Raw genomic sequence first — 20,342 nt, 5'->3', positions numbered from 1 at the left:
TTCAAGGAGAGAGCACATCATGGTTGCTTAGCAAAGGCAGACGCCTCAGGGGCGCTTCTGCGCGAGCGCTTTGGAAAGAAGGAGAAAGCTGTGCGCCTAGCGTTTTCCACGCGTTTTTAGGCGCGATATGTGAACGGCCCCTAAGACTTTTATTTGTGCAGATTCTCCAGTACAATGTTGGTTGCAAATGTTCGTAAAAGCTGATAACATTGCCTTTTAACAGTTAACATTTAAAGCTTTACAAACATGTTCTGTGATCAGTTTGTCGTTTACCAGTTCAAAATTCAGTCGTGCAGCCTAATTATGACTGAATGAGAGAGGTAAATGTTTAAAGATATTTGAAATGCACTTTTTTTCTAAGTATCCACTGCTCTTTTTCACACAGCAGGTTTTTTGTGTGTGTCCGATTGTTTTTCTGGACAACCTTCTGATGGATTTTACTTTAAATTGTGAGTTCCATTCAGGTTTCATGCCATTGGCACTTTTTTTGAAGGATTGTTTACAATTTCACAGCAAAAGCTATAAAGCTGTTTCCCAGTAAATAATAAAATACAATGCACAGCAATTTTATTCTGTTTTATCCTTATTCTTCGTGAAAATATGTTCTGAAAGATTCCTTAAGCTTTGTTCGGGATGTTAAACTACTTTAGGAGCTCTAAGGACTGCCATGGTGAAAACATTATTTGAAATCTACTTGTGAAGTTTGCTAGAGTATGGGTCAGTTTTCTGATTGCAGAAGAGTTCAACAAAGGATCACTAACACAATAAAACAACTCCAGGTATATTTTTGATGAGGATATGACAGTGCAAAATGGTAAAATCTCTTAAAAATCTATGCTGAATGATAAATACCCTTTATTTATAATTTACTTGGGGGAAAAATGGGCAAAACTAAAATATAAGTACATAAACCGATTAATCGTAAAAATAATCGACAGATTACTCGATTATCAAAATAATCGTTAGTTGCAACCCTAATCTAATAATCACTGGACAGTCTTTACAAAGCAGAATGAAAAAGTTGCTGAATGTTCGTAAAATAAAATAAAAATCATTAAGTATTTCATTCAAATCTCAAGTTGACAAATAATGCATATAAAAAAAGAAAAATAAATGTTTGACCCCAGTTTAAAACACTCTCTATTACAATTTTCTTTGTAAATGTGTATTAACAGTAAATGTGCTCTCTAGTGGGTTTCCGCTGCACGAAGACCAGAGTTTTCCAAAATTGAGTGAACATCAAAAGGTTCCCATCTACACATCATTCTAGTCAGCATTCACACAAACCAAAAATCCAACTAGGATGTCAAACCGACATTAGTGTGGAACTGCCTTGCACAAAAACATGAAGCAAAGAGTCAGTTAAACCAAACCACGGCTGAATTCAACTGTTCTGCTCTGATAGCAGCTGGACTGGGGCTCTGAGGCAGTGATCTGTCAGCTTTACTGAACTGCTTCTACGCTTTCCAAGATAACAGATGACCTACGCTGATCAACTGAGCCTAAGCTTATTTCATGCACTAAAACAGTATGTTGTCCATCAGCATGCCTTTATATGTCCTTTTGGTTCTCTGAATTTGATAGCGATATAAATGTATAAATAAATATAAATAAAAATAAATCTGAATAAAACAAAATTATGGCAAAATAAAACAGCCACAGTGAGCATTTCCTTGCACTGCACCTTCTGCATTAAAAGTAAAGCTGGTTTGTGGATTGGCTTCTGCACAGCAGGTGTTTAGCACCATTCTTTCAACATGGCTCGGTCATGTCTGCCCATCCCCCATCCAGGCTCATTTGGCTTCATCCATGCAGCTGGTTAGCTTGGGCTCATGCCCAGTATTGTTTACAGGCCTGTGGGAGGCTGGAGGGGAAGAGGGAAGGCCCCTGAGCTGAGTGAGAGTGGTGACGTGTATTCCTCGTAGCTGAGAAAATGGATGCCTGAGAGAGGAACACCAGCAGCAAGAAGCAAAGGCTTCACAGAAGCATTGCAGATGATTCGACACGGATGTGCAAAAATTCATTAGCTATCTTCAATTCAATAACTTCATTATTAATACTTGTTACAAAAACAAAACAAAACATTACAGAATTTTTGGGGAATGTGAATCAAAGGGATGTTCACACTGACAGCGATTTAATCAGTATAGCTTTACTCTTGGTTGCAACTTGCTGTTCCTACTCGACTGCTGTTGCATGAAGTTCAAAGTTTACATTCCCATTGGTGTGCACTTGCATAAAGCTGAATTTGTATCAGTTTTGCTTCATTACCAATATGTCAATCATGTTGCTTCCCTGAAAATAAAAATAAAAATGAAAATGAAAATACACTGTTTATTTGAGTTAGGGCTGCACAATTATTCGAATTTCTAATCGTGATTATAATTATGGATGCCACAATTATGTTATCATTCAAACTGGCAATTAATCGTTTTAAATTCCACTTATGTTATTCTGTGTGCTTAAGATGCGTTTTTTCTTTCTACATGTTATCTTAAGGGTTTTTCCATTGTTTTAGTTTCACATTTAACATTAGATAACCTTTCACATTTTTACTTTTTTATAATTTAAAGAAGAAACCAATCCAATGTTTCCGATGTTGACATTCGAGGATTAATACTACAAAAGAGCACAAAGTTTTTCAGTTAATGTTTTCAGCTTGTTTATTTTCATATAAATATACATCAAACAATAGTTAAAAAAAAAAAAAAACATCATTCTGTGTAAATTGTGATAATCGTAATAATAGCAATTACAATTTCAAGGGGATAGTCGACAGTTATAATTTTCGTCATAATCGTGCAGTCCTTAATTGAGTATTTTTTACAAGGAAACACTACTTTAGTCTTTCTACTTCAGAATTTCATGAATTCAGCGTGTTACCTGCTGTTCCGTTGCAATTAATTGTGAAATTTACAAAATTTCTGGGAGTATTTTTTCTCTCTCAATGTAGTAGATGATGGACAATGACGTATGTGAACGTCCCTTTACATTTAAAATAACATTTCCACTAACGGGAACAACTAATTTATTGCTGCATACTAGTGTCCACATACTGTGGAACAGGCAAGTGAAACACTAGGTCATTTTAGTTCCGTTTTAACATTTTAACAATCATAAAAAATTTTTTTTTTACTTCCTCAGCAATAGAACTGTATGAAATTGGTATTAATACACATAATACACATATTATTATATATATATATATATTAGGGATGGGCGTTTTCCACAAATATCACATTCGAATATTTGAGCTCACAAAAAACGAAAATTCGAATATTCGTTTATTTAAATTAAGTGAACAAAGAAAAAACGTAAAGCAGCCTGCAGCAATTAGGCTATTGTACAGAATGTAGCTTACACTTAACTTTTAAACTGTCAGCAAATCTTTTTTGCTTTTTTCTATTGTTTCAAATGTTCTTGTTAAGAAACACGGGCATGTTAACATGATTGGGGGAAAGTCGGCTCCTTAGTCTGTTAACAATAAGGCCGGCCGTGGAGAAAACGCGCTCTGACGGCACAGACGTTGGCAGGACTCACAAATAACGGTGTGCTAAGAGAATACGTTTTGTGAAGCGCTTCGTGTTTTCGTTTCACCACTGAATGGGATCCTCATCTGGTGCAATACATGGCTCCAGCAAGAACTGTTCCCACTCGTCTCGGCTGGACTCTCTGTAATCATCGCTGGAGAACTGGCTCAGCCTTTTCCGACGAGTGGGCATTGCATCTTCTTCATCGTTGGTGGCGGCTGCATCCGCACCACTCGCATCAAGGAAAATGTTCTGATAATGTTCAAAAAAGTTTTTTTTTCTTACTTCTCTCATGTTTTCATCGAGAAACCTGAGATGTTTGTGCCGAGGGTCTAGGGCAGACGCGAGAAGAGGAGTTTTCACTGCATTCTCCAAGTTAGCGGTGTTTATTCGTTGCTTGAGAGATGCCTCAACAATGTTCTTGGATCACTTTCTGTGATTCTCCACGGCATATTTGAAGTACTGTAGAAGACTGCAGTTCTTTTAGGGGGCGTTCACATATCGCGTCTTTTGCATGCTCAAGTTCGTTATTTCCAATGTAGGCGCGTGGTATGCGCGCTCAATCATAATGGAAGCGACGCGGTCGCGATGCGCACGCGGTCCCATTTTTTCCAGGCACGTCCGCACAGCATCGAGTTAAAAACATCTCAACTTTCAGAATGCCACAAGCGCACCGCACGTCATGTGACAAGAACTAAACATTCAGCTTCATCCTTTCCTGTAACAACGTAGAAAGCTCAGCCAAGATGAAGGAACAGCTGATCATAGCTGTATATGGATTGCCATTTTGAAATAAATTTAGTTGCAGAGCTACTGAAAGCGATTTTTTTTGTGCTGCAAATCCATTCATCCTTTGCTGAAATTTCCACGTCTTCATGGAGAGAACGCGTCGCCTGAGGAGCGCTTCTGCCCGAGCGCTTTGGAAAGAAGGAGAAAGTGGCGCGCATAGCCTTTTCCACACGTTATTAGGCGCGATATGTGAATGGCCCCTTAATCATTCATTAATAATTTTTTGCTTGCATACACCTTCAAATATGCCATGGAGAATCACAGAAAGTGACCAAATTAGGTTTTATTGTGAACTTTTTTTTTTTTTTTGCAAAATTCGAATATCATTTTTATTTATCGAATAATTAGAGCAGAACGAATATTCGAATGTTCGACTATCCGTGCACACCCCTAATATATATATATATATATATATATATATATATATATATATATATATATATATATATATATATATAACACACACACAGACACACACACACACTTTTGCTGTTCATCTAAGATGATTTTGGAAGCTTTTTTTAACATTTGTTTTTTTTATTTATTTGGTTTCACCGTGTTTGCTGATATTCAGTGTTTTATATTTAAACTTAATGTAAGTTATTTGTTATTTTATATTAGGCCTATATCATGATGTAGGGCTGTTGAAAAAAATCGAATGTGACTTTCATACACAATCAACAGCTCTGTGTAGTAAATGCTGCTCCAACTGAAACCATGTGCTGGCGATTTACTACTAATCACAGGAGCGGCTTTACTGACGAAATGCACATGAAAATCGGCTAAACATTTTTACACTGCCCCAGCATGAGGAATTTATATTTGTTTCGTTAATAAAATTAAATATTCTATGTTTAAATGTTAGTGAGTTTGTCATACTCTTTTGTTGTCAATTCAATCAATTGACACTGAAATGCCACTAGTTTGAAAGTGAAAGTAAATTGCGCACAAGAATTTACAAGTTATTTTAAAGCAAATAAAAGCAAGGAAAACTCTAACGAACTACCTAACCATTTCTACGTATCATACCGCTTGTAATGCATACCGAACACTTCGATACGAATACACAGGGTTCCAAACAAAAACAATCCAGTAAGGAGCCATTGGCTCCTATAAGAAAAAAAAAAACGTTTATTTTTTTTTTTACATTTTAACATTTCAATCATACCATCATGTGTTTATGTCTCATCTTTACTTGACTTTATCAACATCTTTATCCATCTTGTAGATGACCTGGGAACTAATGTTCACTTAAAGTGTCAACTAAATTATTTTCCAACTTGAAATATACAGTCGCGCATTGTTTATTACACAGAATCTTTACCAATTTCATGGACCATAAGCATCACTCGGCCACTGATTATAGTTTGGGCTCCTCCTCAATGCATCCTGTAAATGTTGTCCTACAATTAAAAATATAGGTGCTTCACGATGCCATAGAAGAACCTTTTTTTGTCTAAATGGTTTCACAAAGAACCTTTAACATCTGAAGAATCTTTACGTTTCACAAAAGGTTCTTTGTGGTCAAAAATGGTTGTTCAGATTATAAAATGTTGAGAAAGATATGGTTCTTTAAAAGAACCTTTGACTGAATGGTTCTTTTTGAAACCAAAAATGGTTCTGTTAAGCACCTTTATTTTTAAGAGTGTATGTCTTTCACACTTTCAGCCTGTTTTCTTAATTAGTAAAATGTAATTTTATAATAGGAGTTGAATCATGTAGACAACAGGTTAAGTGAAAATATTAATATGCAATAGCACATAAATATATAGCAAAATCCTCCTCTTTAGAGATATTTTTCTAGCTGACTGATGAGCTTATGGACACCGAATGGTTATTGAGGTTAATGTATATTACGCTGCAATGTTTACAAGCTTTACACGTTTTCCGCAGTTTGAAACTGTTGTACTGTAGGCTCTCTTATAAAATAGCCTAGCTTTTGATGTTATTTCATATTCATTTTGTACTCTAGTAGTAAAGAGAAAGGTACGATAGGTTCACGTGCTGCTGGAATTGAGGCACTTGGGGAACGCCCGCCGCATTAATGAGCACCAAAACTTTTGTTTGAATTGCGTTAAGAATTTGGAATAATTTAAAGCTGATACTTTGTTATTATAGAGTAAAAGAGTACAAAGCTTTTTGCGATTTCTGGACAGCAAGTGCGCTTCAAATAATGAAGTCCATGCATTATCAGAACACAGCATAGACTAAGATCTTGTTAAGAAGAAGCCATATTAGTAATGATTACAAACGAGAATTGTTAACGATATTGCCAATATTCACACAGCTGACAGCTTTACCTGTTGTAGTTCGTTCAAGCTGTGCGCAAATGCAACTGTTTTAGTTGCAGTTTGGCGCCCTGATACGGGTGCCGTTACACCCCTGATATATATAAATATATATTAATAAAAAGAGCTGAAGATGAGTTTCTGAAAGCACTGCGGCTCGTTCCTTTCAGGGCTGTTAGACTAACAGACAACACACATGCCTTAATATTGAGCGATCTTGTCATCTAGTGAGAATGTTTAACGTGAACAAAAATTCAGCTTGTTCCAGACACAACAGATCCAGCTAAATTCACATTGCTTTGATTGCTCTTTCAAACCACATCTTGCTTTCTTTTCTTAAATGCAAAAAGGATGGATATATATATATATATATATATATATATATATATATATATATATATATATATATATATATATATATATATATATATATATATATATATATATATATGTATATATATATATATATATACACAATCCAGATGTCAAGCCAAGTATTAATAATATGTAACAGATCAGAGAGTGAGAGTGATAAAGAGTAAAACAGATGAGGAGGAGGGAGTAGCAGAGCAAATTCTTCCCCCTCCTCCATAATAGCACCTCCTGGTGTGACTAGTCATTCACTACCAACAGTATCTATTACAATAATAAACCACATTCATGTCAAGGTCACCCTCTCTGGAAAAGCCTGGTTTGAGAGGAAATCAGCCCAGAAACACAGCCTCTCTAGCACTTTGCTTCGTCATACATCTTTTGACAACAAATGCAAAAGAACAACACGACTTGCTGCTGGGTGCCAGAATCAACATCCAGCGCTCCTGCTACATGAACTACACCTCTCTGGCCCACAATCCTGGAGAAAAACAAGTCTATTTATAAAACGTTTTCCCAAATATTCATTCTTATGGTCCTTTTATGCAGGTCATGTTAAACCGGCCTTTTTACAACTTCATTTTAATTTAGTTTTGCTGTTTTTTTGCACTTTTAATCTTCAACTATAAAATATCCATCATAACAAAACATGAAATACATTGCATTGCATGTTTACAATCAAAACAAGGGGAAAAAGAAACCATTTCAAAATAGTTTTCAAAACCTATGCCACAGTCATCACAATTTTGCCACTAGTTTTTAGTAAAGTTTGTGTACTTTACAGCATATATGACAATTTATCTTTATTATATGTCATTTATAATCAAGCTGTGATGTAATTAAATTATCAATGTGTGGGGGAATAAAAAGATTTGCGTTTAAAGATTAACTACTAGCCACAATCTTAAAAGTTAAATTACTTTTTTTTTGAAAGCCCTCTTTATTTATAAGAATGAAGGTTCTTTATAGTGGAAAAGGCTTCTTTAGATTATAAAATGTTCCTCGAATTAAGAAAATAAATGTTCTTTTAATAACTGTTGAATGAAAGGTTTTTTGACATAATTGTATTTCTATGGCATCACTGCGAAAGACCCCATTTGGAACCTTAAAACCACAGAATGCTTTTAAACACAATAGAGAATTTGAGATATGGTGGGTTTTTCAGATAAAAAGACTTTGCCTTCTGTTCATTTAATGAGATCTCAGATTTGTGATGAGATTTAAAAAAAAACAGTGATTTAATGGAATTACGTCACAATAAGATAAAAAGAATAAACATCTAATTACACATTTCCGGTGTACAATAGCACACAATGACAGAACCAAAACAGTGTTTTATATATCCACTTACAAGACAAGTTGTTTTTCATGCTGCTAGATTTCCCTGGAGAACCACAAGCCAACTATTTATGGAAGTAATGCATTCTGCTGCTTCCTCTCAACAGAGAAAAGACTCTATGTGGGTGGTACTCCATCTAACAGATACAACATATATACAGATGCATGGGAGGAACAGCTTTTTCATGATTCTCTGACCTCTGAGCTGGTCTTGGGTCTAGTAAACTGAACAAAAGATGCTGATTGGTGACTGCAATGGGAAAACCATCCAGTCACCCGCAAACCTTTATTCTGAATTGGCTATCAAGACACTATTATAAACGTCACGCAAAACAGCTCGAGTTGAGAAGATTCGTTTTTTTACTACAACACCTTTGTTGGGATTAAGGCAATAGTTTTCAATAGTTTAGAAATTTGCTGAAGGAAGACTTGAAATTTGATCAATTCTAATAAAGCTGTTGTGAATGACAGCCTCTCCATTAATAACAGTATTTTTTTTTTATATTATAATTTAGGCTAAATTTCTGAAATGACTCTTTCAGAAGTGTTTGGATCTCTACTGCACTAGATATTGTACACTGAACTGCTTTTTTCCCCCTTTTATTTTTAACTGTAGAATGCGGAGTTGTCACATAACCTACAATTTGTTATGCTCCCATAGTGATTAAAACAGTGCAAGGTTTCACTACAGGAGGCAACTCCCACAGAGATCACATCTCATGACATGATCTGTGAAAACCCCCAGCCATCCACTTACGGTGAAACTGAAGATTTCACAGAATAAAACTTTACCACACATTCTTTTGCATTTGCCACTGAGGTTTAGAGACAGACACATTGCATCCTCAGTTACAGTGGCTAAGAAATATTGCCAAGCCAAAGTACAAGCAAAAGCCAAGCTAATTTACTGGTCTCCTAGTTATTGGTCTATGTTATTATCTGCAGACAATATCTTTACCACTGGTCTATACTGCTATTGTCACCTTAATGCACATCCAGTGAAATAGTGGTATAGTAATAATAGGTCAGGTGTTCATGGATCTCCTGCAGCAGCCGCCATTCGATCAGGGCATGTAGTCTATCTTTTTTTGATAAATCATAAAAAAAAAATAAAAAAAAGCCATTTGTGTTGATGTTTAGATTTAGGTAGTCTCTTTAGGTTTAGAATAGATGCAATGCACATGCAACCAAATATGTGACCCTGGACCACAAAACCAGTCTTAAGTGTCATTTTTGTTCGAAATTGAGATTTATAAATCATAAATAAGCTTTCCATTGATGTATGGTTTGTTAGGATAGGACAATATTTGGCAGAGATACAACTGTTTGAAAATTTGGAATCTGAGGCTGCAAAAAAAAAATCAAAATACTGAGAAAATCGCCTTTGAAGTTGTCCAAATGAAGTCCTAGCAATGCTTATTACAAATCAAAAATTAAGTTTTGATATATTTACGGTAGGAAATTTACAAAATATCTTAATGGAACATGATCTTTACTTAATATCCAATTTTTGGCATAAAAGAAAAATCGATAATTTTGACCCATACAATGTTGTTTTTTTGGCTATTGCAAAAAATATACCCCAGTGACTTAGACTGGTTTTGTGGTCCAGGGTCACATATGTTAATCCATCTGCAAAGTACAGAGTACATTAAAAGCTTTTAAAATCTGGATTGATGAAAATGTATGTAATTTAAACAGATTTGTTGTAGGTACAAGCTGGCTTTTCATAATTTTTTTAATTTTTATATTTTTAAATAGACTGCTCAAATAAAATTCAAACACATTCAAAATATGGTTTAAAAAATTTAAGAATATGCATACAATATATGCAATTTCACAGGACCTTCAAATTAAAATCAAACCATATTTTAGTTGCATCAAAATGATGTACCAAACGATCAAAAAAAAAAAAAAGGATACATTTTTGTTCAATATTTTCCAAAAACCTGTGTAATACAGCCTAGCATACTGTGATGAGTATAAGTTGTTTACAATCATTAGAAGTTCAGCTTTTAGTCTCAAAACAAGCCATTCATGTCATCTACTCTAATCAATAAGAGGGTATTGACATGAGAACAGTTCAGCTATATAAAGCACCAGACATATGTTTAAGATCAATATTCTTATCAGCATCATCTGCACTATCATTGCTCTTTTGAATCAAACCCTTTTAAGGAGCCGTATCTACATTTCAAACTCAATACAAACAAGCTAATACATTTAAAGGGACGGTACACCCAAAACTATTTCATTATTTCCATGAGTTTTTCTTTTCTTCCATGGAACAAAACATGTAAGAGAATGGACATTCTGCTAAATAACCATTTTGTTTTCCACCCAGAGAAAAAATGGGTTAAATTAGAGTTAAATAAGGCAACTTACACATCAATAATGATACCACAAAAAAAGAAGAAGGTCACAGTAGGGGGATGCAATTATGCTGTGTAGACTTACACTTCTAAAGACCGAGGGGGAAAGCAAGTGATTCATTAATAACTGCTGCAGCAATCAGTGTAACCTTGTGCTGAGTACAAGAACTCACACAATATTGGGAAAAAACACACTGATGTCAAGAATATTAAAGCATCATCGATTAGCTGCAGTCAGGAACAACATGGACTGACTCACCAGTTGTACATGATTTACACATAAGCTATTTTTATCAGTGCGTATGCATCATTACAGCTGGTTACAGATTGACACCACCGATAAAATGGCACAAAACCGGTTCTGGCCAGACGCTGTCAACACAATGGTCATGTCCTCCAATTTCCCCTCATTTGAATGGATATTTATTGACTCTTACGATGAAGCCAAGCTCACAGTTTTGGAGCAGTACAGTGCTCTGCTGAGCCTTTACAATCACAAGGGAAAAACGAACACATATATTAGCTAACATACACTTCCAACTCACACGATGGAAATTCAGTACTACTGACATTGCAGAAATACCAGATTTATTTATTGATTTATTTATTTATTTTTCATTTTAGTATCAACTCAGTACCTAAAGGCCCTGGTATACTTCAAACGATGTTCGAAGTGGCTGAGCGACGGTATACTGCTTTCCGACACTGCCGCACTGCTGGAGGAGGGGTGTAGATTAACGTAAACATGACTCGCGACGTATCCCTTAAACACAACAATAATGAAATGAAGAGGTGTCGGCAATCTAGGTGTGAGGCGGGCACCAATGGTCTTGCTTTGGTCAATTTTGGTCAATGGTCTTTGCTTTGGTCAATTTGGTACTTGCTACCTTACATCTTTACTCTTTCCTTTCATTCTTTTCATGGCTTTGGAAAACTTGTCTCGGATGTTTCTCTGCATCGCTTTTTGCATAACTCCGGGTCGTCGACACCAAGCTTTGTTGCTATTTCTTTCTAGGAATTAATGCTTTCTCTGAATCTTTAAAGTCTCTCCGCGAGTGATCGTACAGGTGTGGATATATCTGTGCAGCTCAACTATTCAACACTCCAGTCTATTCATGTTGCTAGTGCCTAGGCCGGAGGTATTGTTCTCCCTTGCCTGACCTCCGTTGAATGACAAACGAAACGGAACACACCCACCGATTGCATAACCACCACGGACCAACAGAAACTCAGGTGTACAGGACCCGAAACAAACTCTCCCAGAAAGTTCGCTTTGGTCAACCGTTTCAAACTGCCGAAACAAACTCAAAATGAACTTCGTTTCAGCCTGATTTTGTTCGAAATGACGTCATATCAGTTCGTTCTTAGATTTTGTTTGAAGTATATCGGGGCCTTAAGTACCAGCTCTTTCGAATTCCCTACTTTGAATATATCGCAGACATTGCATAGATTACATTTATTATACATTATAGTTAATTTTAGGGCTGTAGTCAACCAAAGACTGTCATGTATGCCTCCATTCTAAGCGAAGACCACAAATCAGTTGTGAGGCCTACAGCCTCAGAGGATTGGAGTAACTGGTTTACATTTACATTACATTTTGGGGATGCGCCTAGTACATAACACGTGTTCACCTGGTGCGCTACACTGTGGTGCTGTTATAAAATAGCCTAAATTAAAGCATTTAAAGTTAGGGATAAAACATAGGCTAATTATATTTAGAATACAGTAATATATAACGGCTAATAAAGGAATAAATATCAAGGAGTAAATCAATGAAAATGTCTTTATTGGTGAAAAAAAAAATAATAATAATTACGCAACTGGTTGACCAATGAGAATGTCAGTGAACCAAGACGGCATCGACCGATTAGTCGATTAAACGACTAAAGTTGACAGCCCGAGTTCATTTGAAATCCTGTATGGAAGAGAGCAGCCAGAACATTCTCCTAAATAACTAGACAGTCAGATGGGTTTGGAATGACATTAACTAAATTTGTTATCAATTATTTTGTTTATATTTTCAAAAGCTTCCACATTTTTCACTGAGCAACAACTATTAATTATACGTGTTACACATTGTTTTGAGGCGCTCACAGTAATACATCTTAACAGCAGATACGTTGTTCTGTAGAATTATGTGGATGGGCTCAGCGTTCAGAGCAAAGAGAGGGGTGGCACCATGAGCTGTGGACATGGCTGACATTGATTATGGGAACATGGAAGTATGGGAATATGAGCCTTTCATCTCACATGTGCACTGTGAACCCCTGAAGCAGCAAAACATACTTCACAGCACGTTCTCTCCACATAAAGCATCCATAGTATTACATGATGTAACGAGTAACTTAGGCTGCGTGGGGAAAAACACTACCCTCAGCACCAAGACAGCATTAGTGTTGCTGAATTGCTCAATTCATTCAGGGGCTCCCATGACGAGAGGGTGTAAAATAGTGAAATAAACACAAGATGGATGAGAGACAGGGAGAACATGAATATCTTAACAAAAGTGCACAATTCAGCACAGAAATAAGCAAAGAGAAATAAAAAAAAGTTTCCTTTTCAATCAGACAAAGAGCTGGCAAATAGGCTATTTGATGAAGAAGAAATCAATGAAGTAGCCAGACGTCAGAATTGGCCAACATTTTAGATATTGGTCTATACATTTTTTCTGTATGTTTAAGCATGTTGGTTGCACCACATGAATGTGGTTTATTGGAGAAAAGTTTTACCCCTTTTTTTATACAAATAAGCAGTTTTGTTATGCATAATAGCAAATTATGCCAATCTATATAATTATGAAATCAAGACAGTTGTGTCATCCTGAAATTGAAGTTTCTCCCCCAAACTATCCAAATGAATTTTAATTCAGAAATGAAATGCATGCTCATCACAGAAGATAATCAAGTCAATGCATTTATATCTGTAATCAAGTCAATGCATGTAATTGCATTTTTCAATGTATTTTTGAATAAACCAATAAAGACACACACACACACACACACAAAAAAAAATCAAGCCATTGAGCCAGTAAGAATAGTTAAAAAAAGTACAATCTAAATGCATTTCAGTTTCACTCACACCATCATAACTAGCACCAGAACTGACTTTTATGCAGCATTTAATGCCAATATAGATGTTTATGTTAAATTGTGAACTAAAGCAGCCGTAGACACAGTCTGTATTGTCTTCTGCACAAAGCCTCTGTCGCTGAAATCTTCAACAATACCCTCTAATCTTCTTAAAAGGATCTTTCCAGTGACACTAACCTCATTAGAGCAAGAGTAACTCGACACACAATGCCGGAGCACAAAGATGTTAAACACATCATAAGACTAAGCAAGATTGAATGGCAGTTCTTAACACATTCTGCGGTACAAGAAAGATGTATGAATGAGCTCTTGTGATTTTCTTGATCAAACAATAATCTCCCACTTTTCATAGCAGCCCAAGGGCTTAAAGTACTGTGCTTGTCAAAATGAAAGAACTGCAATTACAAAGAGATTCATGATGGTCCAATGCCCACCCCCACAACATTGGGTTACTTTACACAACAGCTGTTTTTGCTAAAGGAGGAGGCTAAATTAATTTTCATTTCGGCAAAGAAATGCGCAGCACATGCTATGCATTATGTAAAGTTTTCTGCAAAAATGACAGTCAATCACTGCAATTTACTGTACCATGAGAGCTGTTCAAACGATCAGACCGCATGCCCTAAACGGACTACAACACATCCCGATTCATAATATGCATCCAAAGCAGTCAGCCAGAGTAGGATTAGTGCATCTCAAACATAATGCATAATGTATGCCATAAGATTCTAGAATGATGACTGTTTGCAGTGGATTTCTGAAAGTGTGCTTCAGGCTAGTATTGTTCACGAAACCAGACAGAACTACGCTGCATTTCTCTCTCTCAACTCTTTTGTGACAAATTCAAGGCTGAAACTGCAACAGTTTTGATAAAGATCCACAATATTTTGGAACCATATTGATTATAAAGAGATATTAGTGTTTTTTTATGGCATCAGTATTGGCACTGAATAATGGACAATTAAATGTGGATGCTTGCTTCTACTAATTTTTTAAAAGCTCAATTACTCCTGCAGTTATCTACCTTTAACTCTAGTACTAAAAGTGTTGATGCTAGAAAACAAAGCAAAGCGAAGGTGTAAAGGGATAGTTGACCAAAAAAATGTAATTACCCTATGATGTACTCACCCTCAAGTCATTCTAGGTGTATATGAATTTTTTACGGTTACGGTTTCTAACTCTTAAAAATGGATACGTTTCTTACACAAATGCATCAACTCAGTTCAGAAGGCCTTTATTTACCCCCCAGAGCTGCGTGGAGTACTTAATATGATGGATGGATGCATTGTTTTGGTCTTCCAAATATCAACCTCCATTGTAAACCTTGTAACATTGTAACCTTGCCATTATAAAGCTTGGAAAAGGCAGGTAATTTTTTAATATAACTCTCAATGCATTCGTCTGAAAGAAGAAGGTCATATACACCTATGATGGCTTGATGGTGAGTAATTTATGGGGTAATTTTCATTTTTGTGTGAACTAGGCTTGCCGCAATAGACGGTGTTGACGGTGATACCGGTGTTAAGCCACAAAACCAGGCACGTCATTTGCCCACTGTGGCACTGACCCCCCAACCATCATTTAGATTTTTTACAGTAATAAAAATCATTTAGTTCATTAAAAGAACCGACACTACAATTAAAAACTGAACGCGGCTGCTCAATGCAGCGTGCCGAACGACGGTTGCATCACAGGTAAGATTTCATTTATCCATTGAGGAGAGTGAGTCGAGCCGACTGACTAGAAAAGTGAGGTGAGACAGACAAGACGATGGCGGATGATGATGATGATGATGAAAGTACTATGTACAAACTACGGCGTAGGTTCGACACAGAAGTATAAATCAGCCTTTAGTTCACCCAAAGATGAAAAATTTGTTACACATTTCTGTTAAAAACTTTTACTCCATGTCAATCAAAAACCACAAGAATTTAATTTATCTTTAAAACACAAACATCCTGCCATTTAAAAACAATTAAAAAAGTTCTTCAAAAAGCAAACATGCAAGTTTGAGTTTTCATTTTACCATATTTGATGTGCCCTATATGCATGTTTGTTGATCAACTGTTCTTAAGTGAATAAAAGCCTAATTAAATCTGTACATAGTATAAAGCAAATATATCTCTCCAGCAGACTCGGATTATACATTTTGATTTATATGGAGTAGAGCTGCAACTAACGATTACTTTTTCTGTCGACTAATCTAACGATTATTTTTTCTCGATTAGTCGGCTACTCTAACGATTATTTTTTATTAAAATAAATTATTAATCTAGTGTTCTTTTTTGATTAGCTAATGAATCCTTTGGATAACTTTACAAAAAATATAAGCACAACTTCTAATATAATATTTAAACCTTTATTCATTTTTTTCCAAAAAATACTTAAATGTGGTTGAAGTTTTTACAGTATACAAAAATAAAGAAGCAAAGAAAATTATTTTATTATGGTAAATAGGAGTTAACGATAGTGTTTATAATTAAACCACAGTAGCCACAAATTTACAGTTGTCTGAGACGTAATGAAATGTTCTTTAGCATCACAAACCATAAAATGTAGTCGGGGTTCTGCTATGGTTTATTTTCATAATGGGTAAACACAGGTCACAAGTTAACACGATCACATTTCCTTGATTCAGCGGCGGCACATAGTCCTGTCTTGAATCCAGAGATCTGGAACGGATTCGGTGTAGATCGGTAGCCCGGTGGTTCTTGACTATTGTCTCACGGCGCACCGTCTTTTAACGCTTGTTCGAAACCCGCGCCAACACAGACTTACTTTATTTTATTTTTTTTTGTTTATCTTACTTCAGCTGCCATGGGTGATCATACCAATAACTTGTAATCCTTACAAGAATATCAGAATGATGCAATGAACAAGTCTGATTTTTTTTTTAATTTTAGACACTTAATAATAATAATATCACATCAGTTTGTGCTTTTAGAATCGCCGAATCTGCTGAGGTTGTTCCATCACATCTGCAGCGGAGACCTGAACCAGGAAGTTGGTCACCAAATAACACGGTAACCAGTTAAACCGTAACACCGAAAAGTGCCAGTATGTTTTCCTATTGTTTTTGTAATAGAATGCGACTTTCTCCATTCCCAGAAGCAGAAGCCGCCATTACGCGAGATGTAAACAGTGTGACGCGTCGACGCATTTCACACATGTCGACGTATTTTTGTAGTCGACATAATCGATGACGTCGACGCATTGTTGCAGCACTAATATGGAGTTTTGGTTACATGGACTTTCAGTGGAGGAACAAAATCTCTCAGGTTTCATTAAAAAAAGATGAATCTAAATCTTATGGGATTGTAATGACATGAAGACGAGTAAATGATGACCATTTTTATTTTGGGGTGAACTAACCCTTTAAATTATGTACATTAAAAAGCATCACAACACTGCAAAACAAAATTACAATAAAAATTGCAGATTAATTTGTTTAACAAAAAAATATTAAATAATTTATTTATTTTTGCCATAAAAAGAAAAAAAATTAGCAGCTTATCGATATTGGCCAGATCTTTTCTTTAGAAAGTGTAGTTAATCTAGAATTTGGAACCAACTATTAATGCCTCATACTTTGGTTTGAAATTTCAACAGCAATAGTACCGCTCAATATGATGGTCATGTGCCCCAAATTTAATACTTTATACTTTAAGCATGTGAACTGTGCAGCAGCCCTGATTTCTTCAGCAGTCCTCTTTCGCCTCAGTGGAACTGTGGGAGCGCTGACAATCTCCTTAGTGTGTAGGAAGTTAAAGACTTCATCCACTTACAATGCAACCCTCCCCTCCCCTCTTTCATTTAGCCAAGTCATTTGCTCCCCCTTCTCCTTCCTCTGGCCCTTGAGTGGCCTTTTTTTCTCAGCAGATCTGAGCAGAGCACCTTCCAACCTCTTGCAAAGCTACAAACAGATTTCACCGCTAGCATTTAACACATGATCTCTCCCCACCTCTGTTTGGAAGCACTGCGGCAACTTGAGGCATTCAACAGTTTTCTCTCATTTATTCATTCCTTCCTTCATTTATCTGTCTCTGTTTGTTTATCCCCCTCTGTTCTGCCCTCTAGCTTTCTCTGCTCACATTGAGAGGTGAAATGAGGCATGCTGGAAATTTGCTGGCTGACAATGGAGGACAGCTGCTCTCACTGCTCAAGCCTTTCATGAGCTGAATTAGCAGTGCGAGCTCGCCACGCTCCCTTCCCCCACCCTTGCTGCTGGCTTTAACACCCATCCAGACATACTAGCAGTCGCCATGAACAGAGCTGAGGGAAAAGCACCGCGAAAAGGCTTTGTTTCTCAGATCTGCCATTGGTTTAATGGCTGATATTTTGCAACCTTGTATTCCTTAATCAATTACCCCTTGCATGCTGAATCATTCTCAGTGCTACCATAAACACCAAATTGAACATGTTTTTGCACCAACCAACGCTATTATCCCAAACTAAAAGATAGAGGTTGGCTGATTAGATTTTGCAGACTCTGAAAATTAAGGTGGGGAATATATATATATATATATATATATATATATATATATATATATATATATATATATATATATATATATATATATATATATATATATAAAAAAATGGCAATTTATAAAATTTATTGAATGTACAAGATATTGAAAATTGAATGTGTTTTTCCTTAACAATGTGACCTATGGGAATCTTAATTATATGAAATACCAGTTGACAATTAACTGTCACATCATAAACCGTAAAAAAGTACTCTAGATCTCACTACCAATTTATTATACAAATCTTTTTCAAGTTTTAAATATTGTAATTATATCCACTTGACCTGAGGGGTAATAGTCAAGCTATTTCGAACAATCACCAGGAAACAAAAATCCAAGAACACAGTGCACACTATAGAAACTGGGGAGAGTATCTATTTGGCTTTGTTTAACAGTACTTTGGTCATCAATACAACATTTCCTCTTTAGCAACCTGAAATTATAGTTACAGACCTAATCTGTTACAGATTTATCTTGTCATGGCATTTCATTGATCAGGACAAAAAAACTTAGGGGGTGACCTTAAATAGGCACTGAAACCGTTTCCAGAAGTCTCTTTGCTCGTTATGGAAAAAGGAAATTCAATGTTGGCTAATGCACAAAGCAAAAGAGTAGCAAACATAATCCTGAAATTAATATGACAATCCACAGTTTTTCTTTTAGTCAAATTGTTTGTACTTGCAAAAAGTTACATCATTACGTTTTATACAAATAAAAGGCCAAAGTTAAAGTGACAAGCACTGGCATCACTTATCTTCTTAAGATCTGAAACTGGATTTGAAGCTTTAATTGGATTTTCTTTCCCAATTTTAATGATTCCCAGTATCACAGAAGTTGTTCTGTTCTGATTAAAAGCATTTATACAACCAGTTAAATGACATTCCCCCACTGCAAGTTAAGTCCTATCTTTACTATCAATAAAAGTGGGAAAAAAGTCTATCAAAAAGCACTCACAATGCCAAAAAAGGATGCAAAGAAAGCATTACTGCAGAAGAAGCAACTCACTTGTGTCACAGGTGTCGAGGTCGTTAATATTGACTCACGTTATCAATACTTCAGTAACAATTTCCAGTAGCTGCAAAATGGTTTAAATACACAAGTGGGCCATCCACGCTTACCTTTTCATTTTTCACCTTCTTCAAAGCTCTGCATTCCCCGTCAAGCTCCTCTGGCTCTGATTTAATAGCCAACGGAGTGACAATTTCAACATTTTCCAGAGCGTTATTCCCAAGTTGCTCTGTCACAGCCATGTCTGCATTTTGTGTATTGTCAAAGGTCGAGTTGCGTGTGCTTCCGAACGCCTGAGCATTTGATGCTATCTCCTTCTCAATTGCCACGACTGCAACTGGTCCGCTTTCGCTTTTTTCTTTCTTGTTTTTCCCACTCGATACTTCCTTCTCCTTTTTGCTGTTCTGCACACCGCGTGAGGCCTTGGTGCCCTTCTCAACACCTTTACCAGGAGCGGAGTTACCGCCTCCTGAACTGCCTGTCGCACCTGTAACCTCCCCTTGGGTCCGTCCCTGATGGTCCTTTTTTGCTCCATCTGCAGCTGGAGACTTGCTGCTATTGTCTTTAGAATTTTTGTTGCGTTTTGATTTCGATTTGCTCTCTTTGCCCTGAGGGGCGCTCACCGGGCTCACAAACTTGATATTGTCTGGCAGAGCCGCTACTGCGCTAGGTGGAGCTGCCATTCCTCCTCCGTCCTTGGTGCCAGACATCTCGAGTTTGTCCTTCTCTAGGTCAGCGTCAAGGTCGATAATCAGATTTCCAACCCCGATATCCCACTCATCACCGCTGTCGTAAGTGTCCACCGCATTCGAGTCCACACCTTTCCCGCCTGCAGTGCCACCACTTAGGGACATTTTAGTTCGAGCGGCCAAGGTTTGTCACAGTAACGTCTGATTCCTCAGACTGCCAGGGTGTGGGGAGAAGGAGAACAGTAGCCTCAACGTATTGATGTCAACTTCCCAGTCACCCACATTTTGCCCTAGAGGAGAGACATACAAAAGGGATTATCTGACTTGAAATTGTA

At 36.6% G+C, this 20,342-nt stretch overlaps 1 protein-coding gene across 4 annotated transcripts in view; it reads right to left on the bottom strand.

Moving 5' to 3' along the window:
- Window positions 1–20,342, bottom strand: part of LOC132110039 (zinc finger protein 609-like) — a 55,192-nt gene that overhangs the window by 25,645 nt on the left and 9,205 nt on the right. For all 4 annotated transcript variants that reach the window (XM_059516626.1, XM_059516645.1, XM_059516633.1 and 1 more), the window contains exon 2: window positions 19,429–20,297. In XM_059516626.1, coding sequence (XP_059372609.1) covers window positions 19,429–20,172 — 744 coding nt within the window. In that variant the 5' untranslated portion in view covers window positions 20,173–20,297. The remainder of the gene's footprint in view (window positions 1–19,428; window positions 20,298–20,342) is intronic.

This window comes from Carassius carassius, chromosome 2 (genome assembly GCF_963082965.1).
Source record: "Carassius carassius chromosome 2, fCarCar2.1, whole genome shotgun sequence".
NCBI lineage: Eukaryota > Metazoa > Chordata > Actinopteri > Cypriniformes > Cyprinidae > Carassius > Carassius carassius.
The sequence above is the reverse complement of the archived record's forward strand: the minus strand, read 5'-3'. Positions and strand labels throughout refer to the sequence as shown.